A 20,011-nucleotide genomic window follows, 5' to 3' on the forward strand; every position below is an offset into this window, starting at 1 on the left:
GACATCTTTGGAGGTCCTCTGCCTCTCACCAAGGTAATGGGTCAGGAGGTACACGTACAGCAATGACCAAAAAGAGGCAGTCCCCAACCTCATGGAGTTACCACCGGAAAGGAAGCATCACCTCACAGATACAAATATGGTGACAGCCTCGAAGGACAGGACAGGTGCTGGGCACATTACAAGACCTGACCAGGCCAGGAGCTCTGGGGCTTTCCCAAGCAACTGAGCCCAAGTCAGATGAGGGAAAGCGCAGGCAAACTGCATTTCAGGACCAACGACCGGCCCAGGAGCCAGGAGCAGGGCCCTGAAGGGCAGTACACAAGATCCAGAAAGCCAGGGAGGGTGGTGCCAGACGTAGGGCGGAGACCATGTCACCCAGGGCACTGTCATAGCACTACCGCTAGCATCAGGGGGCCTAGCAGCAGTCTTTAGACCATTTGGTCCTCCCAACACCCCTCTGTAAAGTGGCCACTACTATCATCCCAAATTACAGGTGGGGAAACTGAGGCTCAGAGAGGTTAGCCAAGTGTCCATGAGGCGGGACTGGGAATCAGATCACGTCCTCGGATGCCTTTCTAAGACGGCACTGACTGCCCTAGGAAGGGTAAGAGGACACGGTACATGGCTCCGAGGCTGTGCCGATCAGGGAAGGCTCCCCTCTGCTACAGCAACAACCTGAAAATCCCAGTGGCTCAGCGACATGCGCATCGCGGGTGTTCGCTGGCAAGGCTCCATCTCGTCACCCATTTGCGCCTTCTCCGAGACTGCGAACCAGGCCCTGGCTGTTGAATCTTCTGCCTAGAGTCACTCATGTCACTTCCGTTCACATTTCACGGGGCAAGTCACACAGCCAGACCCGCTGCCAGGTGGCAGGGAGGTAGAGTCCTCCCGGGAGGAGCAGGCCACCACAGCAGCTGTCACAGCAGCCAGCCAGGCCAAAGGTGATGCCAGCTAACTTACACCAAGGGGGGCGGAGAGAAGTGAGGACAAGGGGGACAATGGAGGAAGATATGTTTCACTGGCAGGCAACTAGATGTGGGAGGAAAACCATGCCCTTGGATGTGGACGTAGAGAGCAGGAAGTGCTGAGTCGGCTGCTGGGGCTCAGAGGAGAACCCTGAGCAGGAGCCATGGCCCGGAGTGCATCAGTGCATCAGCGGTAAGGGAGCCCTGGCAGAGGTAAGAGCGTGCGGTTTAAGAGCGAGGAGGGGAGCAGCCTGAGGCCCAGCCGGAGGAACCCACACTTACAGGCTATTTGCACTACTGGGCCATGGGACCTCCTGACCGGAGGCTGGCTGGTCCCACAGGCATGAGAGTCCTCGCTGTATCACATGGCCATTGCCAAGGCCAGTGTGTGCTGTGCCACCTTAACTGGATCAGACCTGCCAGAGACCAAGGACAGGACCTTCCTGGAGAGCTCTGAGGACTCAGCCAAATGCACCATGACCCCTCCAGCGCCTAGGAGAATGTTCTCTAGCACAGCACTCTGACCAGGGAGTGGGGGCGGCCATTCAGCCACAGGCCCTTACACCCAGCGATGTCAGGGCCTGCAGGCTCAGGCCTGGCCCTCGGCACAGCCAGGGCCCCAATCCAGCTCCCAGTCCATCTGCTGCCATGTCCCCTTCCTGCGTGTCATGCCTCTCTTCATTCACTCATTCATTCATTCTGTTCATGTCTCGCATATGCCTGGCACTCACTAGATGCCACCAAGCTTATCATCTGTGGAAGAGACAAAGAACTCACCCAGGGCTCGGTGAGAGGGCAACCCTAGAAGACCTGACTCCGGTGGGGCCTCCCTGAGGAGCTCAAGTTTCCCAGACCTGCAAAGAAGTTGCCCAAGGCATGGAGGTTCTAGGGGTGGGCTCTGAGACACAGTTGCTGACCGCCTTTGGCCCACAGAGCTCTGTCTGGGCCTCCTCTCCTACTCCCTGCCCCTCCCCTGGGTGCCTGGCAGCATCCTCACCCACCCCGAAGAGCGGGTGCGGAAAAGGAACCTGGACAGTGATTCTGCTGTGGCAACTCCCCTCTCACCCGTAGCAATGACTACCTCTCCCCATCTCACACTCACACACACACACACAAACAAGGCCACGACTGTAGCCGTTAGGGACATGTGGCCCCAGAGACTAAGGACACAGAAGGGCCCAGTGCGTGTGGTGGAATGAGCTGAGACTTCATCTATTTGGCTGGCCGTGAGCTCCCGGAAGGCAAGGTGTCACCTGTCCCTTTAACCGCAGCATCCCCAGCTCCCGGCACACAGACGTCGCTGAGTAACTACTGGTGACTAAATGAAAGGACTGACAAAGAAAAGGACAGGCAGGTTTCTGGCCGCCACGTGGAGAACAGCTTTGAGACAGTGCGCGGGGCCGGGAAGCCATCGCCCAGCCCCCCGGAGTCCCGCCACGCGGGGTGACCTCCGCCGGCGGTGACGTCACCACGCGAGACCGAGCCGCAGCCTCACGGAGCCGGGCCTCCGCCGGCGGTGACGTCACGGGAGGCGGGGCCTCTGCCGCCGGCGGGCGGTGCCCGGCCGCGGTCACGTAGCTCAGGTTCCTGGTCTGCTGCGGCGCGCGTTTCAGTCGGTTCCTGTGCACAGTGCCCGGCGTCCCTCCGCCATCATGCCGATGTTCGTGGTCAACACCAACGTGCCCCGCGCCTCCGTGCCGGACGGGCTCCTCTCCGAGCTCACCCAGCAGCTGGTGCAGGCCACGGGCAAGCCAGCCCAGGTTGGCCGGGAGGGAACAGGAAGGGGGGTGCTGGCCGAAGAGGTGGGCCGGGGCCGTGGACGCGGGGAGGCGACTCCGGGACGCGGGGAAGGGACGGGGGGCGCCCGGGGCCCGGCGAGGTCGCTGGGACCGGCTGACCGCGCCCTTCCCCCGCAGTACATCGCGGTGCACGTGGTCCCGGACCAGCTCATGACTTTCGGCGGCTCGAGCGAGCCGTGCGCCCTGTGCAGCCTGCACAGCATCGGGAAGATTGGCGGTGCACAGAACCGCTCCTACAGCAAGCTGCTGTGCGGCCTGCTGGCCGAGCGCCTGCGCGTCAGCCCGGACAGGTGCGTGGGGGCGCGGCGGGGCGGGGGGCGCGCGCAGTCCGCGGCCAGCGACCGTGCAGCCCGCTGAGCCCGCTTGGCTTCCATCCCTCGCAGGATTTACATCAACTACTACGACATGAACGCGGCCAACGTGGGCTGGAACGGCTCCACCTTCGCCTGAGGGCCGTGCGGGCCCGACCCGCCTGCACCAAGCCCCGCCGCCCGCCGTATTCTGCCCGCCCGACCTCCAGCGACCTCCAGCGACCCCCACCTCCCGGTCGGGAGAAATAAACGGTGTGGACATCATGGCTGACTCGGGCTTCCTTGGCTTGCGGAGGAATAGGTGCAGGGTCGGGACAGTGACTGGAAGGGGGGCCCCGTCAGAATCTGCCGTTCGGGTGCCTTTTGCCTAGCCTTTCCTCTGCGTCCCCAGAAGCACCCCAGGAATCAACTCAAATCAGCCTCCCAGGCCACGCTAAGGACTGCACTGGGCGGAGCCTGGAGCCGAATCTGTCCCTACCGCAGGGGCAGGGCCACCACGTGGTTGAGGGCTGGCAGGGAAGAGGGTAGGGGTTGGGATCCCTGTCTGATTGGCATGCGGGGTCAGAGGGTCAGCTGGGCCTGGACCTTTCAGCCCCATCTTCCTTCATCTTCCAGAGGGGCAGAGGTTGCCCTGGGGAGACAAAGCCTTCCGCCCTTCTCCTCAGGGTCACTCTCTGGTAGGCTGGTGCCCCAGTGTCTTGGCCTGGAAAATCTCATTGTTTGGGGCAGTTTTCAGGTGTGGAGGTGGAGGGAGGTGCACAGGAGGCAGAGTTCCTGGTTATACTGCCTTGTCTGCCCCTTATGCTGTGCCTTTGCTCTCCTCCCCTTGGGCCCCCCCAGCCCTGCCCCCCACCCCCCAGTAGTTTCCTGAGAAAACAGCCATCCTGTAGTTTCAGTGCCGTTAGTGTTTTATGCTCCAACAGCTCTGGAAAGCCTTCAGGTGCCAGTCCACCCCGATAGGACAGTGAAGGACCTGGCCCTGAGGGCACGGTCCAGAACAAATCCATATCAAGGCCTGACGTGACTGGGGTCTCTGCCCAAGATCCTCCGGCCTAGTGCAGGGGCTCCCTGATAGGGGTGGTGGTAGGGCAGTCGGCAATTTCAGTGGCCACGCCTGGACCCTAGGGGCCTCAGCTGCCCTGTTGCCCATCCTCCTGGCCGAGAAGTGCTGCTCGCCCAGGCCACTTGGCCTTTGGGCCCAAATGCCTCACCACCTCACAGTCTGAGAGCCTCCATGTGCCCTGGCACAGTGCCCTCCAAGCACGGCCCTGCCACTGGCACCAGGAATTCACGTGCCTGGTGCTGGCCGGTGGGCGCCTCCTGCGCTGCCTGCCCTGTGGGAGAAGTCAAGTTTATTTCAGCTGCTTGCACAAAGGGGGCTCCTCTGGCTTGAGCTCATGAGGCTTCTTGCTCTTCCTTAGCCTCGATCTAGGCAAGAACATGCTAGATGCAAGGTGATTTTTAAAATTCCACAGGATTTGATTTGCTTTTGGAAACTGGAGTGGCTCTGGGGAAAGGGGGTGCTGCCTAGGCCGAGCCTTGAGAGCCTGTTAACTTCCCTTCTGACTGAGAGCAAAGAGCAGGCCCGCCTCTGAGCCGCAGGCAGTGATGCCGGCTGCCTTTGTGTGGAGAGGCCCGGGGCCTGGGATGGCCACAAGTTCCTCCTTCCTTGGGTCACCTGTGTGGCATCAGTGTGAACACCCGGCAGGCAGGGGCAGGAAGCTCCGGGTGCCCAGTCCAGCCTTGAAGCAGAGGATAAGTCAGACGTGTCCTCTCATTATGGCAACTTCAGAACAACGCAGGCCCCAGTGCTGCCGAGCCCAGTCAGTTGGCACGTCCCCTGTGGCTCCACAACCTCCCTCTCCCTCCTCTCGCGGTGCAATGTTCCTGGCGTTCTGTCCTCAGGGGCAGCCCCCTCTTGCCAGCCTGCTAATCAAGATGCCTGGGACTGGTCTGCTGCTCAATCCAGGTCCTGGGGTGCTCTTCCCCCACAGCCCCCTGTCATCTTCAGCCCTGGGCAGCAAGAGTTTGCTTCCAGAAGAGCAGCAGGGAAGACTGGGGTGATGTTTAGAGAGAGGAAGGAGAATCAAAGCTCAAAGGAGTCTGGAAAGGTGCGGCCCATCTTTGGTGGGGGTGCGGGACGCGCTTCTCCTCCAGAGAGGTCTGTGAGAGCCTTCCTCCAGCTCGCCTCAGTCTCCTCAGTGGAAGAGCCGGGATGCTGCACGTCTGTCTCAGTGCTGGGGGGGTGTTGGTGCCATGGCCCACACATCTCAGCCTAGCTTGGCTGGGGCCTCCCTCCTGGATCTGAGCGCCTGTCATGGAACAGGCTCCAACCTCAGCCCTGGCCTTTGTCACGTCCCCTCAGCTCCCGTGCCCCCCTGACCTCCCAGTTTCCAACGCAGAACCTCTTTCCTCTGCTTCAGGCTGCGTTCCACCTGGCCTTCATCATCCTGCTCCTAACCTTGACCTCCCAGCCTACATTATACATGGTCACGGGAGAGCAGGGGTGTGAGTCTTGGTGAGCAGCTAGTCCATCTCCCTCTTCCCCAGAAGACACTGACCCTGGCTCCCCTGGGTGTGCTTCTGCCTAGCCAGCTGCCTCCCAGGGCTTAGCCCCACATTCACCCCCTGCCACCCCCAGCGAGGGCTCTCATCTTGTCACCTCACATGAACAGTAGCAGTCTCTCCAGCTAAAGTTGGGGTCTCTGAGGGCTGAGGAGGCAGGCAGGGCAGGCTGGGTACCTGACGTATGAGGGGAGACTGGAGCGGCTCACAGGAGCCAGGTGAGCAGAGCACGGCCCACCACCCCCTACAAACAGGAGTGTCAGCGGCTTTGGCCAGCTGGAGCATCCACAAGGCAGTGGCTCCTTGCATTCCAAGGAAAAAGAGGGTATTGGTCAGGAACCCACATTCTTGACCCTGCCCACCATGCTCCCAAGTCCCCAGGTGCTAATCATCAGCCCTGCCTGCCAAGAAGGCCAGCTGCTGCACCCCACCCTCAAGCCATATCCTGTCCCCCAGCCCAGTCACCCCCCGAGCCAGCCCCATTTCCTCTAGATCATAGGCTCCACTGCCCACCGAGCAGCCTGTCCCTTTCTCATGCCCCAGTGGCTGCCCCAAAATCCACAGAGGTGCGGTCAGCCTTTGCAACAGAAAACCTCGAAGCAGAAACTCTTTTCCAAAGAACCCCTCAAACAGGTGCGGAACCAATGGGAGTCGGGGCGCAGACTGCTCCCCATCATCGTTCAGTGGTACCATGTCATCTACCGGTGGAGACCCCTGGCCTACAGGATGCACGGCTGTCCTCGCAGCCACTGTTTGTGGGAGATGGGGCGGCCCTGGCAGCCTCGTGCCTCGCCTTGCTGGTGCTGTTTCTTCTGCATGGAATGCCTGTCCCCATCCACCACTGTGAGCCCCACGCCGCCCCCTTCTAGGAAACCTTCCCTGAGGCCACCTGGTATGGGACAACATCAAGGCCCCTCTGCTTCAGCTGAGGCCCGTTAGCTGGGGTTTCTCTTCCTGTGACCCCAGCAGCCTGTGGGCATCAAGAGGCGGCTGCACCCAGCTCTCTGATCTTTGGGCTGTGGCTCCAGGGGCCTCTCAGGGCTTGTCCGTTCTGGAGAGCCCAGAAGCAATGTAGGCTCTCCCCCAGGCCTCCCACCTCATAGCTGCTCTCCTCTCAGGCATGCCTTCCCAGCAGAGACCCCACTGCCCCCTCTCCCAGCCTCGGTGGAGACCCCTGCCTCAGGCCTGCCTCCACGGGACTCCCCAGTCCTCTGCTTCCCCTGGGAGCCTCATCCCAGGGAGATCAGAGTCAAGTGCCGCTTTGCTCTCTCTCTCTGACCTCAGTTTCCCCCATCTGTGAAATGAAGGGATTCACCAGATGTCCTTCCTACATATTCCGTCAACCGTGGGGCATGACGGGAACATCTTGCAGCCTCGAGGGCAAGATTAGCGTGGACGCAGAGGGAGGGGGAGGAGCAAGCAAGGGGCCGGGTCTGCACTCAAGTCTTGATAAATTGCGAAACCCCTTCTTCAGGTGGGTGGGCAGAGAAGCAGCAAGGCGGTGAGGGCAGGTGTCTTCGAGGCAGCTCCACCTGGAGGCCGAAGGTGCTGGAGGCCAGGTGAGGGAGGAGGGCTTGGAGGGAGCACAGGGCCCCTGTGGGAATAAGCTGAAACATTCGCTGTGGACCCCGGTCCACACCCGTGCCTCCCCGCTGCCCCTAATGCAGTAGACTGGAATCGTCAGGGCCGCCCCTCAGTTATCATGGGGAGGTCGGCTGGGCCCGGAGCTTAGGAAGCTTCCAGTGTTTCTGGGCAGCTGATGTCTTCCTTGACTCCTTGCCCTACTGGGCAACTAAATGTTAGCCCCAAGCTGTGCTCATAAAGCCTCTCCTGCCAGCCAGCCATCCTCCCAGCTGAGCAGTGGCAAAGCCCAGGTCCTGGCCTCCCAGCGAGAATTCCAGAGCCAGCTGTGTGTGTGACAGGGGCGCAGTGCAAATCCACCAGCCTCTTGCCCAGATTTCCCCTCCTGGTTAAGTAAACACATCTCACTTGTGTGTTTGAATGCCAGATAACGGAGATAAAAATTGTCACTTTTCAGAAATCGGCTCTGCCCCCTCACTCCCGTGCTTCAGCCCCCACCTGGGGACAGTGGGGTCTGGACTCTGTGTCTCACGGATCAGGCCCCCAAAACATCCAGACAGGGCTCCAAATCCAAAAGCTACAAACAAGAAGTCTCATCCCCATGTCCCCCTGCGACCTGGTTTTTTTCTTACCTAATTTTATTCTCATTTTAATAGGTAATATATTTACATGGCTTAAACTCAAAGCATTCCAAGGGTTCCCTCCTGCCACCTCCCTCCATGGGGTAACTGTCCCTCAGATCTCCCCAGCAGCATTTTATGCATATACCAACAAATATGTGTAACACCCCCGTGCCCCCTGGTCTTTGGGTGTTTTTTTTTTCCACAAATGGTAGCATATTCTGCACAAGTTTTGCACTTTGCTTTTTGTTTTGCTTAAAAGTCTGTCTCAATAGCTGAGGAGTCTCCAATATTCCCTTGTTGGGACAGGCCCCGGTTCCATTGAACCAGCCCCTATCATGAATGTTCAGGCCGTTTCCAGCCGTCAGCTCTTAGCTCCACTACACTGAACTGCACACAGGCATAAGTGGACCTGTAGGATAGCTTCCCAAAAGCGGAATTGCTTGGTCAAAGGCCCTGATGCTGTTTTAATATGGCCAGGAGGCCCTCTTAGAGGTAGTGTCTGCGGCAGGGCCCAGGTGGGCCCAGAGGCCCTCGCAACCCAAGTTTTGACTTTTGGCCGTCTGATGGGGAAAACGCTTTTCTCTCAGGCCAAAAGGTTTTAATTTGCATTTCTCTTATTATGAGGTTGAGCATCTTTTCCTACGGTGAACAGCCATTCCCTTTTCATTTTCTGGGTGCTAAGCCAAATCCTTAAGCCCACTTTCCCACTGGATTATTTTTTTGTTTGAAAGTTCTTTATAGATTAAAGAAACTCATCCTTTGCTGTGAGTTGCAAGTATTTGCCCCAGTTTGTCATCTGGCTTTGTGGGGGCAGGCTCTGGAGACACACTTACCAACAGTTCTCAGGACCCGTGTTACTCCTGGGCTCCCCCCTCCACGGTTGTCACACTATCCTCATGAGCTCTTCCAGGACTCTTTGTGACTTTGTTTAGGCATTTACATCTTTGCTCTGTCTGGAATTACCCATGTCAAATCTGAGGTATGGCTCCATCTTTTATTGTAGATGCGACCCACCTGTCCCCTCACCCTCTGTTATATCGTCCATCTTACCCCACTGAGGAAATGCCATTTTTATTCCAAATTAAATCCCCTCCTATACTTGGGTTTCCTGCTGAGCTCTTGATTCTGTTTCCCTGACTTGTCCACCAGATTTCGTTGTAACAGAAGGAGCTTGTTTGCAGACTACCCCGGACTTGGGAAAGCAGGGAACCTCTCCCACACCTCTGTGGGGCCTTTCCCTCCGGGCCTCATCCTGACTCTGCCCCTTGGCCCTCCTCAGCTGTGCCCTATTGCCCTCAGTTTCCCCCACTGCCTGCCTCCCCATGTGACAAATGTCTTCCCTCTGGTCTTGCTTTCCCAAAGGGACTTTGCCTATTGAGTTTCCCAGGCATCCCACAAGAGCACGGGGACTCCAGACGTCTTGAGGACCACGTGGATGACAAACTCGCATGCCACATCGATGCTGCCAGCAGCAAAAATAAGCAAGAACACATTCCAGAGTTTTCTACTCGGCTTATGAATCAGGACCTCCTGTTGGTACCAGACTCCCCCTCCCCGAGAAGTTTGTTCCCTCGTGCCAGGAGCTTTGCTGCGGAAGCAATGCCCAACTGCAGCTATTCCTTTAACCCATGATCCTCAAAGATGGTATGAATTTCAAGGTCTCTCGAACCTTCCTGACTAGCCAACAAAACAGTGTGACGTCAGGACCCCACACAGAAGACAATGGGGTGGAGCTCCATCAGAGCCTTCCACTATTTTCCAGGAGAAAACTTGACTCTTCAAGGAGTGCGTCTCCTCTTTTGCTCTCTGATAATTCAGAGGATAATCCTCTTGATTATAAAAGAAGCCCATTTCCTTCTAGTTCAGAGAGAAGTGAAAGGACCCTTTGGATTGAATTCCTTTTGACCGGCCTTTAAATTCTGGTGAGTACGCAGACTTCAGCTCCAACACTGGGTCCGGAGGGAAAGGGGCAGAAACCAGACCGCTTCCAATGAGCACACGGCTTTGGAGAAGAATATGATGAATCTGCTAACCAGAGCGAGGGGCTGATGACACCTGAGTGGCATTGCTCCTAACGTCCTGCTTTGGAAGTCGGACTAAAGAGGAAAAACAAGACAAAGCAGCCAGATAAGAGGTGGAAGAAGCTTCGCTTCACCCCTCTCCATGCAGACTGTGTAGCTGATAACCCCCAGCTCTCCCCGACAGCGGACAGACCAGGCAATAGCGCCTGAGAACAAGGGTCAAGTGACTAAGTCTTTGAAGCTCATCCATTCATAGGACTCCTCCTCTAACAGCAAAGCATGAATGAGAGCTGTGTGCTAATAAGGAAGGTTCTGGAAAGAATCCCTGTTTCCAGGAATGAATCCTTCTGTGACGGGGTGATTCCTTAGTGAGTTGCAGCCAATCAAAACAAAACACAGCTACAAAGCAGAGAAGAGAGTCCAGCCTCTCCACTCCCTCTATTGCCATTTCTAAGTGCAGAGAAGGATTATCTTTGTCTTGACATTAAGGATGCTGGTGGTCATGAGTGAATAGAAAGAGCCAAAGAAAGACGTGAAGGGTGTGGATTTATACAAGTTTAACATTTAAGCCCATGTAAAGTCACTACAATAACGTATTTACCAGACAACAAGACAAAGAATATTTAAAATACATGCATTGGGTATCAATGCAGAAACAGACATTTTTCAGAATGAGATATGACTTTACAGATACCACAAGAATATGACTTCGCATGTGGAAAGAAGAGAAGATGGGGGTACGGAGAGTAAAGGAAACAAGCAAACAATTAGAGAACGTTGCCCTGTACCTGGGAATAAATCCAAGATGTGCAAAACTACAGAGGAACCACCCTCCTGAGGTCACGAAAGAACTAACAAGTGGAGAGACCAAGCACTTCTGCGGCTTGGAGGCAGTATTGCAATGATGTCATTCCTCCCCAGTCTGTTTCATGATTCAACACAGTCCCAATAGAAATTCCAACAGACTTTTTAATGGAATTTGGCAGCCAAATTCTAACATTTACATGAGAATCCAAAAGGCCAAGAGGAGCGTCGATGGTATAGTGGTTAGCATAGCGGCCTTCCGAAAGACTAAGAGGAGCCAAGACATTTTCTTGAAGAAGACAAGGTGGGAGGACTTGCTTTCCCAATATCAAGATTTGTTATCAAGCTACATGATTAAGGCAAAGTGAAATCAGCACAGGGGCAGACAACAGACCAATGGAAAGAAGAGAAATCCCAGAAACAGACTCCTCCACAGACATACAGACATGACACATGATTGGGGCAGCATTGAAATCTGTGTGAAAGGAAGTGCTGTTCAGTTAGAGATGCTGTGCAGCTGGCTACCACATGGGGAGAAAAATCTAACTGGATTCCTATTTCGCACCTACACAAAAATGAGTTCTCCATGAGTTAAAGCCATAAAGAAAACATCATAAAGATCTTAAAAGATCGTATAAGAGAATATCATCTTAATGAGCTCTTAAATGAGATACAAAAAGCACATAGATCTAAGGAAAAGATGGACACATTTGACCTTATATTAGCAAGATGTCATAAAAAGAGTGAAAAGACATGCCACGGTTTTTGCAACTCGTGTTACTGAACAAGGGCTCATATCCAGAATACATAAAAAACTCTTACAAATTGGTAATAGACAATCCAATAAAAAGTTAGCAAAGGCTTTACAAGTCACTTCATAAAACACAATATGCAAGTGGAAAAGGTGTTCAGCCTCAGTGGAAATCAGGGAAATGCAACTGAAACCACAAGATCCCACTACCAGCCGTCACATTGGCTGTAACGACCACGCAGTCCCACCCCTCGGGATATCCTCTAAAGAAACTCGTATCTGGAGACAGCCCAAATGCCCATCAAGAATAGAACGGATAAATAAATCATGGTATATTCAAGTCACAGAGTACTGCACAGCAGTCAAATGATCAAGCCACAGACACACATACCACTGTGGGTGAATCTCACAGGCATAAAATGTTGAGTACAAGATGCAAGATACAGATAATACAATTTCATTTATTTAAAGTTCAAATAGGGAACCCCTAACTACGTTGGTCAGAGGTCCACACCTAGGTGGTAAAACTGTGATGAAAGTCAGGAAATGATTCCCCTTAGTCATGACAGCGGTCGCACTGGCGAGGAGGGCGGGCTGGACTGGGGTGGGGCATGCGGGAGTTGGTGAGGTGCTGCCATGGTATTTTTCCTCACTGTTCTCACAAGTGTCTGTGTTATATTTGTTAAACTGTTACGTGTTTTTCTGTGTGTATGTTACGCTTCATGATACACATGATTACACACGCACACAGGAGGAAGGGAAGCCCACCACCAGCATATCTACCATACAGAGGTGCTGCCCAACTCGCTCATCCCTCTGAGACCTTGCCCCCACTCTGGCCCGTGCCAAGCGCTGCCTCCACTTTGCTACCCTCTCCCCACCTCGCCCCCAACCTCCCTGAGCTTCCTGCCACTGGTGTTCCTGCTGGGGTTGGGGGGCCCTTCCCCCTGATCTCCTCGAATGAAGTGCTTCCATCCCTAAAGAGACCTCCTGGGCCCCCTCTGCACCCCTGAACTGCCTGGATTGGCCCTCCGGGGCCTGCTCTGTGAGGTGCTGCTGCCTGCCCTCCGGCACATGCTATGACCCCCATGATGACGGCAGAGGCCTTGAGATTGGAATTGGAAGAAAACAGTGTTCTATTTAGGCCCCCTTGAACCCAACATCTTGCACCCTGGCTTCAGGCTTTGAGTCCACACCAGTAGCCCACGGGAAGGCCTTGGGGATGCCTGGCGTCGGGGACGCTTCATGGAGACCACACTGATGTCTGGCCTTGGTGGTTCCCCACAGTGCTTTGGTGCCATGAGCTGATGCTTATGGTTGTGTGGTTGGCTTTGATGGGGTCCAGGGCAGGCCGCCCCAGGATGCGCCACTGTGGTATGTCGATTATTTTGAGCTGAAGACAAGAAAGGCTCAGACTCAGCAAGAACATTCAACCTTTCTCCCCAACTGCTTAAAAGAAATTTAAAATACAGGCCTGTCCCCAGGACAGGCCATCACCATAGATAACTCTGGGTTCCGGTAGGCTGGGAGGATCCTTGCTAAGCCCGCTCTTATCGAAGTTCTAGTTACCAAACATTTGCTTTTCCATTTCCAGGTAGGTTGCCTTCCTCCCCTTTGAAGACCCAAACCACTACCCCAAACATCCTCCTTGTCTGTAGCTGAAGACACTCAAACAGGTAGCCTCAGCCACTTGGCTAAGTTACTCAGTGTCCCCTGAGTTTCTCCCATGTGTACATGCTATTAAACTTCGTTTGATTTTCTCCTGCTAACCTGCCTTTTTTTTTTTTCAGGAAGATTAGCCCTGAGCTAACATCTGCTGCCAATCCTCCTCTTTTTGCTGAGGAAGACTGGCCCTGAGCTAACATCCGTGCCCATCCTCCTCTACTTTATATGTGGGACACCTACCACAGCAAGGCTTGACAAGCGGTTCCATGTCTGCACCCGTATCCGAACTGGCAAACCCCAGGCTATCAAAGCGGAACGTGTGCACTTAACCACTGCGCCACCGGGCTGGCCCCCTATCCTGCCTTTTTAATTATTTGACCAGCCGTAAGAACCTTAAGGAAGAGGTTGTGGGGAATTCTCCCACTTCCCTGACAGCTTTTAACTAGAGGCCAGGAGAGAGGCTCTCCGCTGCTGCAAGCAGGGTCCACGTGGGGGTTAGACCTCAGCAGCTCAGGAGAGTGATTTGGGGGTGGTCACAAGCTCACAGCTGTGCTCTTTACTAGGTGAGGTCTTAGCAAGCCCCAGCTGCTGGGATTTGGTGAGCAGTGGGAGGCCTTGCATGGGCCTCAACCTGTGATAGATGGCAAGACAGAGGCAGCTCTGAGGGCTTGTGCCTTCTGAGGCAGGGCGGGGGTGAGGCATTCGAGGTCAGGTCGGATGTAGGCACTTTCAACCGCAAAGGCAGCGAACGGCCGGAGCGCACCTGGGTGGCACTCTTGGGCAACATAGGGTGGGAGTCATCAATGAGTTCCTGCCAGAGCAGGGGCTGTGGAGGGTCCCTCATGCACCCTTCAAGCGCATCCTAGGCTCTCGAGAATTAGGCTTTCCCTGGAATTGGGAGACTGAAGCCTGGCTTGCCCACAGAAGGGTGATAGTTTGTTACTGGACAACGGCATTCAAAGGAACCAGGGCCCTCCAGAGAATACGCCACTTTCTTGGGTTGAGATAGAAAAATAACTCAATGAAATCACTGCACACCCAAAAGCTAGTGAGGCCCTGCAAGAAGCTTGGGCTAGGAGCCTTCTGCCTGGGGAGTCAAGTTTTCCGGGGAAATCCGAAAAGAACTGGAATGGTTTGAAAAACACACCAGTCTTACCCTCAGAACAGGAGCAGTGGAAAATGAGAGATTAGCTGTGGAAGGGGCACGTCCTTCAGAGAACATAAACTGTCAGAAGACAGGCTGGCAGAAATGAAGGGGTTACTGAGGTCCTGGAGGGGACCAGGCAGGCAGACCAGCTCAGAGGACAGGAAAGCTTCCTGCTGGGAGAGGAGCGCAGGGGCTGGGGAAGAGGCAAGGCCACCCTGCAGGGAGCGAGGTGACCCAGAACACTCTTGAGGGGTTGGCCGTTCAACGCCGCAGACAGGGACTCCGTAATAACCAGAATGCAGTCCTAGGGCCTGGCAGCTCTCAGAGGCTGCAGAGGATCTGGGCAAATTCAAGGATACGAGATCAGCATCAAATACTGAGAAGATTTTAGGATGTGTGTTAGGACAGCACAGTTGCCGGAGAGGGGAGGGGGTGCCCTGGGATCACTCGAGCCCTGAGAGAATAGGCTTTAGAATGCACGGGTGGGGCTGGCCCTGTGGCCCAGTGGTTAAGTTCGCACACTCTGCTTGGGCGGCCCAGGGTTTCACTGGTTTGGATTCTGGGCACGGACCTAGCACCACTCACCAAGCCATGCTGAAGTGGTGTCCCACATAGCAGAACCAGAAAGACCTACAACTAGAATATACAACCATGTACTGGGGGGCTTGGGGTAGAAGAAGGAAAGATAAAAAACAAAAATTAACTAATTAATTAATTAAAAATAAAATCTCTAAAAAAATGTATAGATGTAGGTCTCAAGAAGGCTCAGCTGAGCCTCATTAGAGGGGATCAGAGCAAAGTGCAAGAGGGGAGCTGGCAGCTGGTACAGTGGCCAGTGGCCAGCGTCTCTTGGATGGAGCCACGGGACTGTTTGAACAGTAGATGCTTGTGGTGAAATCAGAATTGACTTATTTTTCTTTCTCTTGCCATGAGAGACCCCCAAGAGACAAAATTTAGAGGACTATGTCAGGAAAAGCAAACGTGTGGTCAGAAAGCCAAGAGAAAGTAAGAGGACGGAAGGCACTGGAATCCAACAAGAACTGTTAGCCCTCTGTGTGATGAAGTGATGAGCCCGCCCTCAGGAGCCAGCACAGCGCGACCGCTAGGGGCGCAGCTGAGCCATCCTGGGGCCGCGAGCCTACAATCGCGTGAGGAGGCGCGCAGTGGAGACGGAGCCGCCCCACTGGAAACTAGGTTGCAGAAACAAATGCCGCTCAGGCCAGGAGCATCCCCAAAGGAGGAGAGCTAGTGTCCTGAGAACCAGCGGGGCAGAGCTGCTGTTCCTTGGCCCTCGGCTCGGGAACCTGCTCCAGGCAGGTCGCGCGACACGGCGGGGAGTCGCGCACTAGGCAGAGCCCGCGCTTGGACTCCTTGTCACCAGGCAGAGCTCAGCACTGGGCGCACGAAATTTCAAACGTCGGGGAAGAAAGAAGGTACCCTAAATGAGACCCAGTGACTGGGCTGCCCGCGGAGCAGGTGATGACTGTGTGAGAAGTCAGGAGTGGCAGAGCTGTGCTCAGGGAGGAGAAGGAATGCGAAGCTGCTCCCCGCCCCGCCCAAATCCCTCGAACAGCGAACCCTCCATTGCGGCCGACTCCCGAGGGGTCTGGGCTATCGTCTCTCCCCTTCTCTGGTCACTCTCCTTCCGCCAGCGGCCGCGACATTTCTGCTGTCGTCTTGAGGCAGCGGGAAGAGGGGTCGACACTGGGCCGAGCATTGGATTCTGGGGACCCCCAGCAACCCGCAGGCTGCCGTGTGGTGGGTGGGGCTATGAAGCTGTCACCATCTGGTTTATCCTAGTAACTCTGGATCTTTCAAAAGCGGAGCACATAACAGGCTAGTTAAAATGCTGAAATATGCAGAAGCACCCCATTCTAGAAGCGCACCGGTCCACCCATGCCGCCCCCCACCCAGAGGAAGTTAAGGCCCCCAGGCTTTGTGTGACAGTTGGGCTCTCTGTAAATGCTTTGGGCTTTAATCCTTTGACCTTAGACTTTCAGTTTTTATTTCTTTGAACTTTAACCTAAAAGGGCAAGGGAATTTAATTTTTTATTTGAATTTCACCCTAGGAAATTCATAATGAGAGAGGGCATTTCTATATTGACTTTTTATTGGGGTGTCTTTGTCACTTTATCTCTTTGCAGAACCTCTGTGCCAAATTTGGACTTTGGGTTTGGATCTAATTTAGGATGGGAAAAGTAGGGAGATAATTCTTAGTTTGGGGTCCAACGTGCCCTTGGAGTTCGTTAACACTGGGTTCTGACCCATCCTAAGGCCTAGGTGGGGGGATCTAAACTGCCCACAGGGCCCTAAAAGGGGGGGATGGAATGGGGCACAGCCTCACCCTCCCCCTGGGGAACAGCTGAGGATGCACGGGGGGCCCTTTCACTCCCCACCCCGTCCCACCCCACCACTCTGCTCAGCAAGCAGCAGCAATATTGCTGACCCCTGAGTTTGGGAAAAGCAAATGGACAGGTTCAATTCAGCTCCTTTGGGTCCTCTCTTGGGATCTGGTCCGCCCTGCCATGTGGGTGCCCTGAGTACCCTCTCTCTAATTGGGGGTGAAGCAGAGCAAGCTGCCCAGCCTGTGAAGGTCTCTCTCCATCACCCGAGACCCCACAGGCTGCTGAGGAGCACCTCTCCTCCTCCTCTGGCTTCCTCCTCCTTTTCATCTTCAATGCCGCAGTCATCCATTTCTCTGCTGGAAATGAGCTCCATTTCAGGAAAGCTTTTTTGTTTTTTAAAGGGCTCCCTCTGTATACACTGGAAGAGGCAGAATATGTTCAGATAGTGGAGGCGATGGGGAGCAGGACCAGGATGAGAAGAGCTAGCACCGGGTATCCTCTGGGGGAGCAGCAATCAGGGAAGGAAGCAAGGAGGCCCCCCAGCTGGGAGGCACCCTGCTGCTGCGACCTCGGGCGGTGGTGGTAGCCCAGGTCCCGGGCCTAGAGACTGAAGTGAACCTTCGGCTTTGCAGTCTCCTTGCTCCTGGATGCCCTCAGGGCTACCCTGGCTACCCGGGCCCCAGGGCTACCCTGTCACTGCCTCTGCTGACTGTCCTCCCACAGGCACTTTCCTCCCCTGGAGGGCCTTTATCCTGGTCCCCTGCCTGTGCTGGTCCTCTTCCCTGCGGCCCCATTGAGGGGCAGGCTGGGCTGCTCCAGGCAGCTGGGGCCTGGCTGGACCAGAACAGCAACTCCTCAGTTTTCCAGGCTTCTCCAATGGGCCTCGGCCAGTCAGGGCTCAGGCCCTGGGGCACCCACCAACTGAGCTCAGAGTTTCCGACTCCCAAGCCGGCACTCCCTCTGATGGCGCCAGGCTGCACGGGGCGCGGGAGGTTGTCTTGAGCAGGGCTGCTCCGCCTAAGGCAGGGTCAGCTTTGAGTAAAGGTGATTTCCCCAAGCAGGGGAGGCCCAGCCCTGTCTAGGGCCCCTGAGTCGACTTCCCCCTTGGGCCAAAAGGATTATGAGGGGTCCTATTCACAGTGACCTTTCCCAAGTTCCCAAGCAATGTCCCCAGTCGATACCTCTGTTCGCCTAACAACAACCCTGTGCGGTAGGTATTAGCAGCCCTACTTTAAAGGGGAAGCTGAGGCCCGGAGAGGTAAAGTAGGACTCCGCCACAGGCACCGGGCCAGTTACGGCAGCCGGCAGAGCCCGCCCTCACCCCACTGCCCTTCCTTCCAAGCTGCCGCCTCTTCTCTTCCAGTTCTTTTGCACTTTTTCTCTCCCGTCTCCCCTGCTGACATGTATTTTGTACACTTGGGGCGTCCTACACACGCGTCTTCAACCGCTCCACTCAGTCCTCCTACAGGACAGGCAGGGCACAGGGGTGCTGGCAGGGGTTCTGGGGCCCGTCTGGGACCTGAATTGGGACTGGCCTGTCTGCCTCCCACGCCTCACCCCTTCAGGAAGTGTGCCTGTGCTTCAAAGGTCAGTTTGACCAGCTCTGTGTGTGCGAGAGAGTAGTTTTTACAAGTTGGTTGAGGCCCACTGACTTTCCATTGCAAATTCCTATTGTCACATAGTCTCCTGTGGGAGTACACACAGGAGTAGCTGTGGGCATTTTGGATGTGCCTAAGGGGGAGGTAAAATCTGGAGATTATTAATGTATGAGTTGAGTGGGATATATTTATGTGCTTTGAAGTCTCTTCTGGGAGTACCGAAATTACTATAGCTATCTTGGTGCATAAATGGTTGTCGGTGTCTGCTTACTGCTGAAGGAATGACGGAATCATCTATTCTCTCTGTAGGAAATATTACAAAATCATTGTCATATAAAAAGGTAATCAAAGAGTCTGCAGTCAGAAAATATGGGGGGAGGGGCTGTTTTAAAGGTGAAGGTGTGTTCAGCAGTTAATGAAAATGTCAGGATGTTTGTGGTATTTGTTTTTAAAATTAATAATTTCATTCCTCAGTCTAAATAATCACCTCATTAAAAAAAATGATTATCCTTTTCACTGTGTTGACAGTGACCTGGTTTTCTGTTGAGCCTCTTTTCCAACCAGCTCTTCACTCAAGACTCAATGCCCGCCGATGCTTATGGGTGAGACTCTCGTCAGCTGTTAACGAGATCCCTAACGTTCTCTGAGGCTCGTTCGCACACCACGCCGACTGCTGGTCTCTACAACTGAACACCCCACTTCAGGCATTTCAACTGTAACGTGACCTACTAGCTTCCTTGTCCCAAGCTCACTGATTCCTACAGGAATCATCTCCCCCAAGTCACACATGAGGAAACTGAGGCCAAGGCCAATGTGAAGGCTGAAGGAGGTGACAGGATGATAGAAGGGACGAGGTAAAGGCAAGATAGCAGCAGAGCTTTGTCCCAAGGCCATTCCAGTTGGTGACAAAATAACTGTCTCTAACAGATTTCCCAACCAGGGCTCCTCCCCCACAGCAGTGGCCTCCCCTTGGAGCCAGAAATGCCTGGGTTTCTATGGTCTCATTCACAGGCTATCTTAGCTCTACTTAAGCAGGAAAGCTGAAATGACCTGTCCAAGATCCCTCAGCTAGTAAATGACAGATCCAGGCTTCAAATCCAGCCCTGTCCTTCCCCAGGGGCTCCCTGAGCCATGTGAAGTGGGCTTTCTGGTAATACGTCCTTGACTTTGAGGACCCCACACCCTTTAAATGCACTTTCAGTGTCTCACTAGGTCTCTGACAACCTCTGGAAGGGGCAGAGCTGGCTTATTTTACAGATGACAAAACAGCCCCAGGAAACTTTGGGAGCTCCATAACCTCCCTGTTGGCATGTTCCCTGGTGTGATCAGCAGTAACATTCCCCAAAGGCACAGATTCTATGGAGAGAAGACCACCAAGCTACTCCCTGGGAGATGGGGGCTGAGACCCCAAGGCGCCCTGGCAAAGGATGAACAAAGCATGAACAAGGTGGGGGGAGGGGTCAAGCCTGAGAAGTGGGTCCCACATGAAGTCTCCTTATTGACAAGGGTCTTCTCCAGACACCCATCTTACACTTGGTTCACCACACCCGAAGCCCTGAAATGGGATTGGGGTGTTCATGACACAGACTTCTCTTAAAACCGGTTTCTAGTTCTCACCAGCCTGCATGCCCACGGTGTCCTCTCCCGCACCTCCCATTGGCATCCCTTCCTTGCATTGCCACTGTCCATCTGTCCCTTCCTCTTTTCCCCTCTTAACCGGAGAGTAAGCCTCCCAAAAGGAAACGTCTGAGGGTGGTTAAGAGGGAGCTTTAGGCACCAGAAAGAGCTGTGATCAGACTTCCAACTACATGTGAAAGCAACTTCTGGGGTCCCTTC

The 20,011-nt window shown here is 54.7% G+C and overlaps 1 protein-coding gene across 2 annotated transcripts; it reads left to right on the top strand.

The window, feature by feature from the left end:
* Positions 1-2,507: 2,507 nt before the first annotated feature.
* MIF (macrophage migration inhibitory factor) lies at positions 2,508-3,339 on the top strand. Of its 2 annotated transcripts, none has more exons than XM_046640798.1 (3): positions 2,508-2,767; positions 2,882-3,054; positions 3,148-3,339. In XM_046640798.1, the coding sequence occupies exons 1-3, from the start codon at positions 2,618-2,620 to the stop codon at positions 3,212-3,214; spliced, it is 390 nt and encodes a 129-aa protein (XP_046496754.1). In that variant the 5' UTR covers positions 2,508-2,617; the 3' UTR covers positions 3,215-3,339. The 2 variants fall into 2 exon arrangements, with proteins under 2 accessions (XP_046496754.1, XP_046496755.1); XM_046640799.1 differs by having other exon boundaries at positions 2,516-2,725.
* The last annotated feature ends 16,672 nt before the right edge of the window (positions 3,340-20,011 follow it).

This window comes from Equus quagga, chromosome 15 (assembly GCF_021613505.1).
Source record: "Equus quagga isolate Etosha38 chromosome 15, UCLA_HA_Equagga_1.0, whole genome shotgun sequence".
Classification (NCBI taxonomy): Eukaryota; Metazoa; Chordata; class Mammalia; order Perissodactyla; family Equidae; genus Equus; species Equus quagga.

Excerpts from the sequence above, each read along its gene's own strand:
- MIF (XM_046640798.1), top strand. The coding sequence starts at position 2,618 with ATGCCGATGTTCGTGGTCAACACCAACGTGCCCCGCGCCTCCGTGCCG. Across the intron at positions 2,768-2,881 it reads GGGGGGTGCTGGCCGAAGAG|TACATCGCGGTGCACGTGGT; the intron begins GTGGGCCGGGGC and ends CTTCCCCCGCAG. Across the intron at positions 3,055-3,147 it reads CTGCGCGTCAGCCCGGACAG|GATTTACATCAACTACTACG; the intron begins GTGCGTGGGGGC and ends CATCCCTCGCAG.